The sequence below is a fragment of the Scophthalmus maximus genome, chromosome 6 (assembly GCF_022379125.1).
Source record: "Scophthalmus maximus strain ysfricsl-2021 chromosome 6, ASM2237912v1, whole genome shotgun sequence".
Lineage (NCBI taxonomy): Eukaryota > Metazoa > Chordata > Actinopteri > Pleuronectiformes > Scophthalmidae > Scophthalmus > Scophthalmus maximus.
Window position 1 is genome coordinate 7,934,682 of NC_061520.1, and position 15,181 is coordinate 7,949,862.

General features: G+C 43.0%; 1 protein-coding gene across 1 annotated transcript in view; it reads right to left on the reverse strand.

The window, feature by feature from the left end:
* The window catches only part of LOC118309898 (cadherin-22-like), a 134,019-nt gene that overhangs the window by 14,304 nt on the left and 104,534 nt on the right, over nucleotides 1–15,181 (reverse strand). Inside the window, exon 10 of the mRNA XM_047332949.1 lies at nucleotides 8,092–8,213. Coding sequence (XP_047188905.1) covers nucleotides 8,092–8,213 — 122 coding nt within the window. The remainder of the gene's footprint in view (nucleotides 1–8,091; nucleotides 8,214–15,181) is intronic.

Sequence of the window (15,181 nt, forward strand, 5' to 3'; positions counted from 1 at the left end):
ATTTCTATCTGGCAGTCCCCTTTCCTGACCCCCTTAAATCTCTTGCATCTAGGAGGGGAGACTCTCCCAAAAGTACGTACGCCCCCCCCCCCCCCCGCCCATCCGCGCGAGAGGTGTCTGAAAGGTCAAGGTCATGAGCGGGAGCCGCGTTCTCATTCGCAGCAGGAACATACACTTTCTCCGCGGCAGCTCGGGAGGATTAGATAAATAAAAAGAACACGCACACTACAGGACTTACAAAAAAAAAAGCCAAGCCAAGCAAAGCGAAATTCATCGCTAAAGCCCTGTAAGTGGCTGAGGTACGTTTTTAAGAGGTGTCCTGTGGAGAATATAATTTCTCAATTTGTGGCTCTGAACTTGATTCGATTTGCAGCAGCATGGCTGGTTTCATGTGTTTAAAGGGACACAGTGTCCAAACATCAAGATCATTTGGAAAAAAAAACAACATTTGGTGAGATTAATTCCAATCATCATCTAACTTGTTTGTGTGCAGTAAGATTTTGAACTTATTTAACATGTATTACACATCTTGACATACACATAGCTTGTCAAACTTTTTCTTGTTTGTGGTGGTGATGGTCGCCGTAGTTCACCCCGAAAGTGAAAAGACAGCCCTCACCGGAAAAACGACATCATCGAGACGCGTGACCTCGTGCAAATAAAAAAACTTGTTCTCGGTCCGAAATGGTGATTGGTGGAAACGATGTGTGTTTACGTTCAGTTAAAGGAATAAGCTGTCTGCAGATGCAGTTGTTAATACCGCCCTAAAGGTTTTACTTCACAAGAACCTAACCTTAACCACCAAATCATTCATTTTCTAGATTCATTTTAATCGAAATTTCATAACCAAGACCAGAAAATCAATCCAGAGGAAATTTTGGCTCTTTGACCAAAAATGATCCAAGCTTGGGGACTTCTCCACCTGCAGAGAACCACCGAGGCGCCGGAAGAACCGCATTGCATGACTCCCATCAAACACTGAATTCCCCCGCGACCTTTGTGCTGTAAACAATTCGACGACGGCGAGTACTGATGGACAACAGAATATTCCAGTCTGTCTGGTCTGCTGGTTTGTCCGATACCACGTTAATAATTAAACGGCAAAAATAAAAGGGATTTCGTGCGTAGAATAAATGACTCACTCTCAGTCTTCAACTCACAAAATGCTGCCCTCTCAAAACTAAAGGTCTGTCTGGCTGTTTTGTTTTTCCCCCTAGTCTGTGTATTTCGGGTTTCTCTTTTACTCACTCCTGCTCTACTGCATCTTAGTTTTAGTATCTTTTTTCGTATGCGCACGAGGCGTTGGGCCCGTGTGTATGTGACAGCGGAGTTTGTGTATGAGACAGGCTTAGCATCTATACAGTATTTTTCAAACTGACTCTCGCAGGGGTGCGGAAGGACGGCGGCGCCGCGGCCAAACTGAGGTGATCTGTCGCGGTGGCCCACTCAGCCAGCTGTGAGACAGCACGGCAGAGCTGACAGGCCTCCGTTACCCCAGGCCATACTTAGTATTGGGCTTTCTACGCCTGCCTCTTTCTCTACGCACGTGGCACAATATGATATCTGTCCCTCTGCATTTAGTCAGACAAATACCACGAGGTGGGCGAGGAAAAGGGGCTGACAGGCGAGGATTGTGCGCTCGTGTCATTGGGCGCGGTGCGTCGGATTGGGAAACATCGGCAGACGAAGACGTGGATGCAGAATGGTAGAAATCAAGCTTGTGCAAAGTAATTACAATAACATCACTAATCTAAGACTTGCATTATTTTTGTCTGATCCAATACATGGCTGAATGGTCGCACTGTGGTTGAACTGAATCACATCTTAGCATCTTTAGGGCTCATTTAGAAATTGTGTGTTGTTTTGGGGACAACCCACTAGTTCAGTGCAGAACGCATGTGAAAAACTGAGTCTTGACCACAGCGCCGCGGGTGTAGCCGGGGCCCCTTGCTGCGTGTCATCCATTCTCTGCCTCTCTGCACTGTCTCTATCAAAAAAAATAACAGAGACCATGGAGGAAAAAGTGCCTGTTTTAGGTGCTTTTAGCATAGCAACCCACTGTACATGTCAATAAATTGGTCCACAGTTGACTTTGTCTGTAAACATCTACACGCAATCATATAATATAAATGGAAATATTAATATTTCGCATTTCATGGATTCACACCATTATCCAGAGTAACTTCCAATTACTGAAACAGCAGAGGATAATTTGTATGAATATAAATGTGAATATAATTTCAAGTGTCTGTGTGTGGGTGTGTGTGTGTGTGTGTGAGAGACAGAGGGATTGAGGGCCGACGGCGAAAACCACCCGGGCTCCCCTCTCTGCCTCCTTTAACACAGTCAATGCTAATGAGACAAGAATTTCACATTCAAAGAGAGTGAAAAGATTCAAACTGACCTGCAGAAGCATCGTGGAATGAAAATTAATAACTACAGTTTGGGTTTGCAGTTGTGACAGAAATCGCTGAGTCAGAGGTGGGATTGAACCGGGATTTACAGAATCAAAAGGAACATCTTGTACGGAATTATATGTACATACGCTGAGATTAGGAATAAGAGAAGACTCTCCAAAAGATCAAGTTATGAAAATCAGGTGTCAGGTTGCTGTGAATATGGAGAATGAATTAAGGAATCAGTCACTTTCTTTGACTAACGGGAGAAAAATGTTTTCACGTGCTTTTCTAACTCGGTAGAATGAAGTGTTCCACTTCCAAATATGATCTCTGGGGCGTTGTGACGGCTAAATTGTCTTTTCCCAAACCTGACATTTTTGACGACGAGAACGACGTGCTTCCTTAACTTAAAAGAAATAAAGATGTGCACCTAAGACAAAGCCTTCAATGATTGTTGGTGTCTCCTCTGTGACACCACACACACCGCGCTGCGATAGTTGTGGTTGCCATATTTAGTTCGTAGGTCTTTTTCTGTTTGCGGAATAGAGGCATGAAACAGTGGATGGTAGCAAAACAAAATTGTTGCCATTACAGAGGAAGAAGCTAAAGCATGTTTCTGTTGGCGGAGGCCCGTCTTACCACATCTTACTGACAGCAGGGTGCCAACCGTTACTCCTCAAGCACATTTAAAAAAATAAACCTCGCGGTTATGTCGGGCATCCTCAGCGGGGTATTTTCATGCAAAAAAAAATTGAAATTAAAAGAACAAACACATTTGCTGTGCAGATGAACCTGTAATTGATGCTCTAGAAAATGGAATACAATACATTTCTTTTTTTGCACGGTTCTGCACTGTACAACACTGTACTGAAAGTGTGAATCCAATCTTTATTTACCGTGCAGCCCCTTTATTTCCTCCCTTATTCTTTCTCACTCTAACATAACTGTAAAGTTACCTGTTTTGCTTTCTATTTTCACCGCTGGACATGGACCTGGATAAGACCCCTGGCAGGCCCAGTGAATAGAAGGTGACAAGCTATTTAACACTTTGTGTCATGGCCCTGGCTTGAACTGTGTCCCCGAGCAAAAGCTGCTTAGCCGTTTTTTTATTTTTTTTTATTTACTTGTCAGCCAGCCCTTCCCCCTCCCTCCACACGCATTCTCCCTCCCAAACACAAACAAAATAGTGTTGCGTTGCCAACCCTCAAATGCGATCAAACCCGACCGCAGTTAAAAGGCTTAGGTTAATCTGATTTTCTCTGCGGTTCCACGGAGAAGCCCGACCTGAGCCAGGGAGCCGACACTCCGCGAGCGAGACCGGGTGATAACGCCGCACATAACAGGAGACAATGGCGCGCTCCTCATTAGCTCAGTAAACCGGGGGTGGAGGCGGCATATTAAGAGTGTGGCGTGAACGAGCATGTGTGTGTGGGTGTGTGCATGCACGTCTTTAAGAGTCTGCAGGAAGAGCCACGCGTGGTTGTGTTCATGATATAATTAGTGGGAAAAGGAGAAAGCAAAGACATTCTGCACGTGAGACAGACAGACAGACAGACAGACAGACAGACAGACAGACAGACATATAGTGATGGGTTGATTGATGGGAACTAAAGGACCACTCCTTAAGTAAATGTTTTGAGTATGGAGTTAAGCAATTTGACGGTTGATTCAGTCGCTGTATGGCCTCCAATTCCTGCTGCCAGCGCCACAGGCCCCAGAGAAGGTGAATCAGAGTAGACTCTGAACAAAGCTGCAACGCAACTCCTCTAACTTCGGATTTTCGTTTTCTCAACGGAGGAGAGGTGAGGCGAACCAAGTGCACATTCTTCCGGTCCGGAGGCGTTTGCATGCAGAGGAGGGCGGCCCACCGGTGCTTGACGTCCATTACCAGGTGAAAAGAAAAATGGACTTAATTAGGCATTTTTTTTCCGAGAACTGTTGCCTCGCGTCCAAGTTTCCAAATTGATTAAAAACATGCTGGGGAACTGAAACAAAATTGAAGCTCATTTTACACACAAACATCTGTTGGCGGATGCGTGTGCCTCTGGACTTCTCCCTTTGGCAGCTTATTTCACCGAATAAATAAATGCGAGAGGCAACGTCCCTCTGCTTCGACCGAGCCCTATGCTTTTGACCTCTGAACTTTAATTGCAAACTGGAAGAGCCCCATATAAAAATACTTACAATAACATTTAATAGGAAGATTCTGCAATATAGGTTTATTTTTTATGTCTGACTGTCAAATTGTCAGTGCCAGGCAGATCCAAAGATCCAGGAACACACTCGTAGATGTATTGTCTTCATCGTGAGCACTTTGTCTACGGATCAACAGACCAGACCATGACAAACGTGAATAGGGTGCCACGTCAAAAAATGTGTCTACACATATCTTTGTGTGATCTTGATAGTAAACGATAGAATGATGGTAAAAATGGAACCTGCTGCGTGTGACAGTATGGCTGCTATTGAAAAAAAGAAAGAAAAAGTCAAACGCCGCTCAGCAACTTTGTGCCGCCGGAAATACCCATTAAGTCGCCAGTGACGGAGATTCACGAAGGCTGCGCGGCATCATCTCCTTTTGCGCCACATTCCTCCAACGCATCCCATTTCAGGAAGAATGGCGGTGTTGGTGAGAAATTGAAGAAGAAGAAAAAAACACAGGGCAAGTGCTGGCTTGAATATCTGATGTGGCCAAATTTGACTGATTGGACAGTTGCCGAGCAACTCAATTACCCCTCAAGAGACGAAGGGTTTTTAAACGAGGGCCGAGCGCCAGCACCTCTGATCTTCCGAGAGTATTGTCAATCAAAATCTCGCTTATAGACGGCGGGAAATTGAGCAGATCTCAGTTGACGAGCGCAGTTTATCCTGTCACTATGTAAAATTGTATTCAAATCCAACACCAGTAAACCTTTAGTCAATTCGTTCACTCTTCTGTGTGGGCTAGAAGGCCGCAGTGCAACAGAGAACTGCTGTTAATCAGTGAAAAAAAGACACGCAGACACACACACACACTGAATCCTCAGATCCCCAAAAGATCCTTGGCACCTCTCACTCCGTCTTCCAAAGGCAAAGATTCAGCGACTGACAAGGACGAGTGGAAACCAGTCTTTAAAATGTTATTCCGAAAATAACGTGGAGGGGAAATTTGTTTCCTCCGTGCCCTCCACTGGTTACCCCTCAGGGCTGAAAATGAGCGTTGCAAAGCCTTTGACCCCAGGGCTAACACATTTCCATTCGATCTCAGCAGGCGACTCACACAGAGATGCAACCAACAACAACAACAACAACAACACACAAAGAGAGTCTACAGAGAACAGACAACAAGAGAGACACCAAAAATCAAGAGCGGACAAGTAACAAAAGAAGAACAGATGTTGCAAAGTGTTTCTCTTTCATTTGTAAAACCTGCTCATGGACCGGTGGACGGACGGAGACAGCAACACTGCTGCATGTATGCACTTATGAATACATTTCTTCGGTTTGTAATTGGAGTTTGAATTATTCCACTGCCTATTTTCCTTAATGAGAGCATTAAAAACCTTTTCCGTTACTTTGCTGGGAGCCAGCGATGATCTTTCTGCTGGAAGACTAATCATCTCCGTGTGATTAGGAGCTGAAGGTTAATGTGAGCTCCTGCAGATGGGAGAGGGAACGGGAGAAGGGGTTGAGCGAGATCAGACCAGACAATGTTGCAGAAAAAGGCGCAGGTGGGCGGTGTTGCGGAGGCACAGGGGGGCAATAAGTGGTTAAGAGTCTGTCGATCTGGGGGGGGGGGGGGGGGGGGGGCGGCGAGCCTCATTACACATGTAAATGCAGCTTCCAGCATGGAGGCCCCACTTTTAAGCCTTACTTTTTAATTATTCCTTTGCTTTGCACATGATAATTGGGTCTAACTTAGCCCAGGGCTGGCTGACTATGTAAGTAGAATAAAACACCCTAATGACTTTGTCCATTTTTATGGTGATCAGTGGAAGGAGCTGGACTGGTACCGTCTCCTATATATATATATATATATATATATATATATATATATATATATATATATATATTCTTTTTTTTAAACGGTTCAAATCTTTGTGCTGTACTAGTTAATGATGAATATGAAAATCATGTTTTGGGGTTTTGTTTTCCCCTCATGTTGCACCTGCTGTTCTCTCAGAGTTCAGCGGTTTGACATTAAGGTATTTATCATACTGTATAAAACTTGATTTCTCTGACTGTAGGTTTTTTTTTTCATGATTGAAAATTGATGCCCACTTCTGTAGAGGAGGAAGAATCTGACAAACTGCAACCATTCAAATGCTATTTCCTCAAATCCATTATTTAGTTTCAAGAAACACAACTCTCACATACAGTAAACACAATTTGATTATTCTGTAAAATAAATTATCAATCCCGCTTTTAGGGCTCCACTCTTTTCATGCATTATATTTCCCAGTACATATAATTTGATGCTGTGAATTTTTCTCTTGCATGCATATTCAGAATGGCTTTTCTGCATTCATGATCCTTATTGGAAAATGGACTATATTGATATAGGACTTTTCTAGTCACATTCCCCAATTCACACACATTCATACATCGCTGCTATTGACCACGCTTTTTCTGCCACATTTATACATATTCATACACTGCCGGAAGAGCCGTCAGGGGCAATTTAGTGTTAAGTGTCTTGCCCGGGGAGAAAATGCGGATTTATAGGTTGAAGTTTGCGGATTTATAGGTTGAAGTTTGTGTCTACATCGAGAATAATGCAGATATTTTATACAATATCCATTAAGGTTAAATCTCCTGTGACCACATAGCCTAAATCAAATGTGGTCACAGGAGAATATCAGATTAATGATCAGATCCAAATCAGATTCAAACAGTGTGTTTGTCTAACAATATTTTCAGTGGAGATATTATTCAGAATGGAAAAAAAGGGTTTTTGAATTGTCTACCCGACATTGATTATGATAAACTTCATAAATCTTTCCCCAATCACTGACACCGGACGTTTAGAGATATTTTAATGCCCAGTATGAACAGGTCAATGATATTAGCAACCGAGAACTGTAACTTACATATGGGAACAGACAGAAAAAAATGTAAATCCGAGACCCAAATTACTTATATTTCTTTCTGTGTGTTTCATGTAAAATATATTTTAAATTGACAATGCTAATGCCTTGTTTGTTATAATGATTTCATGTGTGAATTGCATTAATTCTGTGTTCATCTAGGTACAGTACTACTGTGATTAATATGTATTAACGCAGGACAAAAAAATTGATGTTCTATTATAAAAATCCATGGCTGAATAGACTTAAGCTCACTTCATATCAATAATTAGCTTTGGTTTTGAAACATGAATAAATGCTCTAAGCTCAATACTGTGAAGGCTGTGTGCTGTGTTTGGCACTGGCCCCTTCAAACTGAAGTACTACATTTCTTTTCTTTTTTATGATATCAATGAAATATGTTAATGCCCTGGTACAACGCTGTTGTCAGGCACTCTAACTTTCTGCCTTCATTTTCACCAGAACTGATTAACCCGGGGATCAATCTGTGAAGCTACAGAAATTCGATCACCACGACGTTCATAATTTACCTTGTTGCTCAGCAAACAGCAATCGCATATTAGTTATGTCCACTTAATTTGGGCTTTATATGCATATATAACAAACATAAGGCAAGAAAACCGTACCTGTCCTGGTTTGGCATCCTCACATATAGAGGCTTCGTACGGTGTGGCCAGCTCAGGAGGATTGTCGTTCACATCCAGGATTCGAATACTCACTGCAGAGTGGGATGCCATGGTGTGGTTTTCTGCCGGAGAGAGAGAGAGAAGAAAAACATATCGACGACATCAGTCTAATTCAACACAGCGTTGAGTGCTGTCTTCACAGGCTTCAAACTGCACATGTCTCACTTGCGCTTCACACACGCAACAGCAAACCAAAGTGTATTTTCTTGTTTCAAGCCAATTTACTGCATGTGTGTAACTACAGGGAATTATGTATTGGGCTACGATTTATGCACCTGCAATACCCTAACCCCCCCCACCAGCAGCACTTACTGAACAGATCCAGTGTAAACGTGCTGCTCACATGCTGCCGACCTGCTGACTTTGCCATACGAGGCTGGTGTCTACGAGGCGTGAGGCTCTCCATGCTCTTCCTGTCCGCCTTCATTATGGGTGAGGCAAGACTAAGATTGATGCAGTTTCCCTCATGGAGGCAGGCAGCGCTGAGGGGGCTTTAAGGTAATGCCTCCTCAAATTGCACAAATTACCCAAATATCACTTCTTGGCACCAGTGTGTGACATGAAAATGGCAGCGAGGAATCCATTTTTTTGTCTCGAGGCTCTCGCAATCTGATAATGACACGACAGTCTATGGCTGTTTAATAGGCTGAGTGCAAGAGGCCCACCTCAGCTGGGCGATAATGGCAAATGAACGCTTTTGACAAAATTGCAAATGTAGCGCTGTAATTTTATTTCTCCTGGCCGCTTCCAAATAGATAGTACACGAGGAACAACACCACAATGCACTCTCAAGACATTTTTCTTAATGTGCCAGAAGAGTGGGAGAAGATTATATAATTAGTACAATCAAAACCCACTTCAAATTAGCTAGACTTCTTTGAATCTTAACTCCCATTTTTAAGCGTATGATAATGTTTGACTTAGTTTTCCATTCTACTCATAAAGAACTATGTGCAGTACAGGAGGGAGCCGGAGGCCCCCAGTGTATGTGTGTGTGTGTGTGTGTGTGTGTGTGTGTGTGTGTGTGTGTGTGTGTGTGTGTGTGTGTGTGTGTGTGTGTGTGTGTGTGTGTGTGTGCGCACACGAGTGTGAGTTAGAGAGAGAAATAGGAGGAGAACATTATCACAGTGGTAAATGAGTGATGCGGTTGCTTCAAGTGTTGGTCTGAATATGCCGGTTAATTAAAGTACACAGCTTATGAATAAATTAGTGCATGCATCTGTCACCATCCAGTTTACGCATCTGAGTGGCACCCTACAGAAAATGTAGCAACATGCCGCCACTGACAATTACCCGCTGATGTGAAAACATACATAAATGCTCACGGTGAAAAGAACTCCACTGATTGAATCCAAAGTGCTGTAATTATGTAAATACAGCAGAGAGTTAAGTGCAATTAGGTGACTTCACTCTTAAGAACGAGTACCTTCACATTGTGAAATTACTGACGAGTGGACAGTTTATGTAAAAAACAAAATTAACACAGAGGTTGATCCAGGTAAGTGTTTGCAATTTTAACAAATCGTTAGCTGTAAGTAGGAGTGACGAACTATTTGCCACAGGATAAACGCGGTGAGCTGGGAGGACCATAAGTCTACCAAATCAGGCTGCAGTATAATATCTGAAGGACCTTATCAACACAATTTCTTTCATGCACTGTCTTGGGGCGCGTTTGCTTTGTGACAAGATGATGTCAAGGGTAAACTTCGGGCTTCAAAAGAGCCCAAACAGGAACCTATGGGTGAACTCAGCGGTGCTTTGTCTCTGATTTTCCTTCCATCTGTGAGCAGAACGGACGACAGAGATGTCGACGGCTGACATACGGATGGGCCACAGGCTGGACGGAATAAAAGGACAGGACAGTTTACCAAAGACAGCCAGTCAAAACAATGGTCATCCGACTATGGCAGACAATTGTTCAAGCTCTCTGCCTCGCTCACCACTCCGCTCTGTCCAACTGTGGCACAGCAGCTAATGAGAATGCTGGTCTCAACGAATAGCATAATCCCCACATCAATGCTGGGTTTTAATTGACTGCTTTTCGCTGCTGCAGCGGCAGCAAGAACGTAAATGTACAGAGAGCGTCGCCGGTGCTAGATATCTCTCTTCTTCCTCTTCTAATTTCGTCTTCACATTATGCTGCTGTCCCCGCTGTGCCAGAATGAAAAAAACAGCAATCATGAGACGCTACACATTTCACATTTCAATTCACAGAATTGAAAACAGATGAAACAATATGAGGATGCCCCACCCCTACCCATCCGCAACTCTCTGCACGGGGGGTGGGGGGGAAAAAGAAGAAAGAAAAAAAAAAAGAGTTATTCAGGCAGACAGGTTCATTCATCTGGACCAAGTGGTGCTGTTCTAAATCTGTCTTCAGATAGAGAAGAAGAATAAAAGGATTTCAACAGATTATTGGCATGCTCTGCATCTGTGCGGCACACACCAGCTGTTGCAAATCTTTCAGTATGACTGCAGCACATCTTCCATGCACTAAATTATACTGACATAACTTCAGGGAAGACAGAGGGAGGTTGTGTGTGTGTGTGTGTGTGTGTGTGTGTGTGTGTGTGTGTGTGTGTGCGTGCGTGCGTGCCTTTGCATGCATCCGTGATTGTGTGGGTTTGTGTCAGGAGTGTCATGCCCGCTTGTGACCAAACGGTTCATCTTCTTCGCCGGGGGGAAAGAGTTTGGTTTAAAATGTCACTTTTGGCACGAGGGGAAAAGGAAAATAAGTCGGTACTCAACAGTGTCGGATTCACCACGTGTGCGACCAAAAACTCTCCTTTACAGTTCAGACTTCCTTTGAGTTTTGGGAGCTTGGAGCTCTACATGATCGCCATGCTTACGGCACAAATGATCTCAAACGCTTTACACTGAATTATTTAAAACATGACGTAAAATGGGCTAATACTATGGTACGTGCTACATGAAAAATTTTGATTTCACAATTGAACAATTACCCCTTTTCAAATACAAACTTGTTAAGAAAAGCTTGTCTGCCCTCAGACAATGTAACAGTGAGGAGAAAGTGAATGTGCCCAGACGTCCATGTACACTGAGAGACACTCATTTACATTACAATATTCAGCCAACAAATGAGGAAAGTAATTTTCACCACTATCAACATTAAACAGGTTTAGCATCCGGGGAGACACGCATGTCTGATATACCAGGGATAATATAATCAAAACGTGCTTCCAAATAAATAGGATTTCTCTGTGTCTGTGCCAGCTGCTTCTCATTCATTTCCACGACAAAAAAAACCCTTGTAGGACAGAAATGAATGCAAACAACAATCTCGCTAAAGCTATAAAGCCAAACAAATACAGAACACATCACAATTAGACTTTCCATCACAACACCCAACAACTTGGTTTTAATTGTTACCCATGTATACGTGATGCATATTACATGACTTATCAACCAAGAAACCAATTATAGCAAATTGTTTGCCTGCTCAGTGGAAACACTTTTACAGAAATATAATACACACTAATTGTTCCTTTGTAAATAACACAAAATGATTGTATGAAAAGAACTCTGCCGGCGTGTACATCAGTTCGTCGGGAGGAAAATGTTTCGTGATGAACTCTACCACTCTACACAAATGTATATTGTGAAATTATGCGACGTTCTACAATGTCACATGAATAAGTTCAAATTCAGACAATTAATAAGACCATTCAGACAACAACACCTGGATAAGTCACGGGTGAGATTCTGTTTTGTCCACTCATGTCATGTCATACGAGACTGTCTTTGTGAATATCGCTGGCCCAGTCGCCCCCTTCAGAAAGGAAATAATAAACATGGTTCGTTTGGAAAATCTGGCGTTGGGTTGATCCGAACCTCACAGTGTCTCTGCCAACGCACCGCTGTCAGTGACTGGAAACTGTGAGGAGCCCCGTCGTTTAACTGTTGTGGTGCTCTTTTTTCATACTGGCAACACGACGCACTCTGAGTTCAAGAAATTCTTTCATTTGAATACATTCCACACACCTCCAGAATCCTATTCTGTTTTCATTAACTGCTGACTCCACTCACTGTGCTAACCGAAGTCCTACTTTCTCAGCGAAGAATTGATATTAATGTGAGCCCCCGAAACATTTTGATCATTATTCTTGTGTGGGATCTCTGGTGATTTTTGGACGTATGCCGAATGAGAAATCAACTATTCGAGTTGGCATAACAGTCGAGTGTGCATCAAAGGTGATCAGAGGAACGGTGTGATTGCGAACACGCTGCACCGCAGTGGCAGATGTATCAAGCCTGGTGCTTCATTAAAATTCACCGAGTGGGGTTTGAATCATCGATGAACAGATAATGAAGCAACCAAACAAACAAAAAAAGGTACACTTTGTGTTCATCCCGGTGGAGCCTACCGATCTATACAAGCCATCAATACACAATAAACAACAAAAAAGTCAAGTAACCCTGATGACAGCGGCATCCCTGATTACACATTATTATATGTCCCTGGCCTTGCGGACATATTCTACTACACTCTTCGAAGTGGAGCACTTTAAACCCTCTGTGGTGCATCATTTCTATAATAATGATGATAATAATAATAATAATAATAATGATAATAACGCCCCTGTTCTGTGCCTTGTTAAATTCAAATTTCATCCCATTTCGACTTCAAGTCTTTTCTACAAGTGGGACTTTTCTACTTTTTTTCTCTTTGCCCTTTCGCGTGCATTTGTTTGTCAGGCAGCAAGTTCGAAAAGTTATTCTGCAGGAAATGTCTTCCCCTGCAACGGTGCAAGAGATAAAGACTTTCCAGCTACTTCGGGATCTTTTTGCCCTCAGGGCGAGGCTCTTTTTTCCCCCCGCGCACCTGTCTGGGTAAGAAAGCAGTTTGCAAGGTGATATCATACTTGCCATCGGTTCTCGAAAATTATATGTCACTCCGACTTAGCCCGATATGTTTCTATGGAGAAGACTGTCAGGAAGTACGAGTACCCTGGCTATAGTGACAGTGCAGTTTAGTACTTCTCCTGCACGAAGGGGGGTTCTGTGTTCTCTGGATGGGAGTCAAAAAAACTACACGGACGAGAACTCGTGTTCTGCAAGAAGAGACGCTAGCGGTTGCTATTTGTTTTAATTGGCTGAATTTGAAAACCGTGCCGTGAGTATGCATTCGTCTTTACAGGTCAGTTTGCTTGTACTTGCAGTTGAACAAAAGCCTCTCCGTGTAGCCCGCAGACACATGTGCAGTAACTGACATCTTATAGTGTGCCTTGCAGTTTTGTAGTCGGGGTTAATCCTGGGGCACAGACATGGAGCAGCGTCCGAATGCGGCTGTCACTTGTCCAATACTGATACAGTGGCATTGCAATAGTTCAGAGGTCAGTAATGGACTGGGGGAATAATTAAGGGTGTGCTGCAAATCTCTAGTTTAAACAATGTCCTCGGCCGAGCTGACCTTGTGGCTCTCCGGCCTTAATGAGCAGCGGGACGCGACAGATAAACAGTAACAAGATCATTATGGAGAAAATAAAGTTCTTCCTTGAAACACTCTATAAAAGCTTCTTCACGAGTGCACCCATCCCATCCCCACTTCTCATCTCTCTCGTTCTTCTTTCCCTGCCTCCTGTCTGTGCATCTACAGCCTTCAGGACTCTGTGAGCTAACAGGTGATAGAGAAACACCACGGATGGGAATTCTGATGGCGCTGACCATTGACTCGGTCTGTCCGGATGTTTCACTGGAAGGCGACGTGAGAGGCTTTATCTCTCAAGTGCAGGCATGTGTTTACGTGTGATATTGGAGGGGGTAGGGCCGCTCTAAATGTTCAATTAACATTAAAATGTGCCTATGACATAATGCCAAGCATAAAGAGACGGAGCAACAAAAGCGCCCAAATTGCTCTGGGAATTACAGCTTGGAAAAAAAAGGAGCCTCGGAAAGTCTAATTTTGACTTGATGTTTGTGTTGGGTGAGACTGCTTACTATTCAGCTTAGGCCATATTGATTATTGCAGTAATCACAGTCTGGGCTATATGAGAGAGGAACAAACATAAAGACATTTTAAAATCAGCTTTGTTTATGTGCTTTGTTTTCCTCTTCCTCCCCCTAACCCTGCGATGGCGGATACCAGTTACATGCGGAATGCAATCTCCTCTGCTTTCACTGCAATCCCAAAACCACTTCATCTGTATAAGATTGAAAAAGTGGGGAATAGGCCTCCTCCTTTCTCAAGTTTACTTCTAATGATATTGTAATAACTTCCCAGTTTCCCCAAGTTATTCCATTCTTCATGTACTTTGCTATGACAAAAAAAAAGAGGAAACCAATGAGATGAAAAAAAATCGGAAGTTGTGGGAAGCTCTTACTTGATTTCCTGTGATGTATACATCAGCTCCAAGAAATGTGATAACATGGCGACTGTATATTCCCACCTGGTATCAGAAAAATGACGAATGAAACTGGTCCTGTGTGATTTCAGCCTGACAAGCTATTTTGACAATACACACAAACAAAAGATACTCATGTTTTTTTTATTGACCCCGTAAAAGTTCTACATGCATTAATAATGTTGTAGATGGGAGTTAAAAAAAAAAGGCAATATTTCCAACGGTCGTTCCGCACGTCACACACAACACTTATTTTTCAGTCACACGAGCATCAGCTCATGCTACAGAATGTAAAACTATTAATTAATGCCATTGCAACACAGGATATTTTACAATTAGCCTCCTCAGAGTTACTGTTATTCATTCATTTCCTCTATCTTGGTCTCAGATGCTGTTCACAGGAAATTCTTGCCTCCATTTTTTACTATATTTTACATTTTCCTTTTCTCTGCCGTTCTCAACGCTCGAAGCCACAACACTGGAAACTGTGCAAAAAGCCTTTAGTGGCTGAAGATCACAGCATTCCGGGGTTGTCTGTCACCCCTCCTCATCCCTAGTGAGAGTCAACATGGGGAGTCTCCGTCACAGGCAGGCGCCGGGTGTAGACGAAGCGAGTCAATTGTCAATCTTAACTTCCTTGTTTTGGAAAACCGGGCTGTAAGTTATTC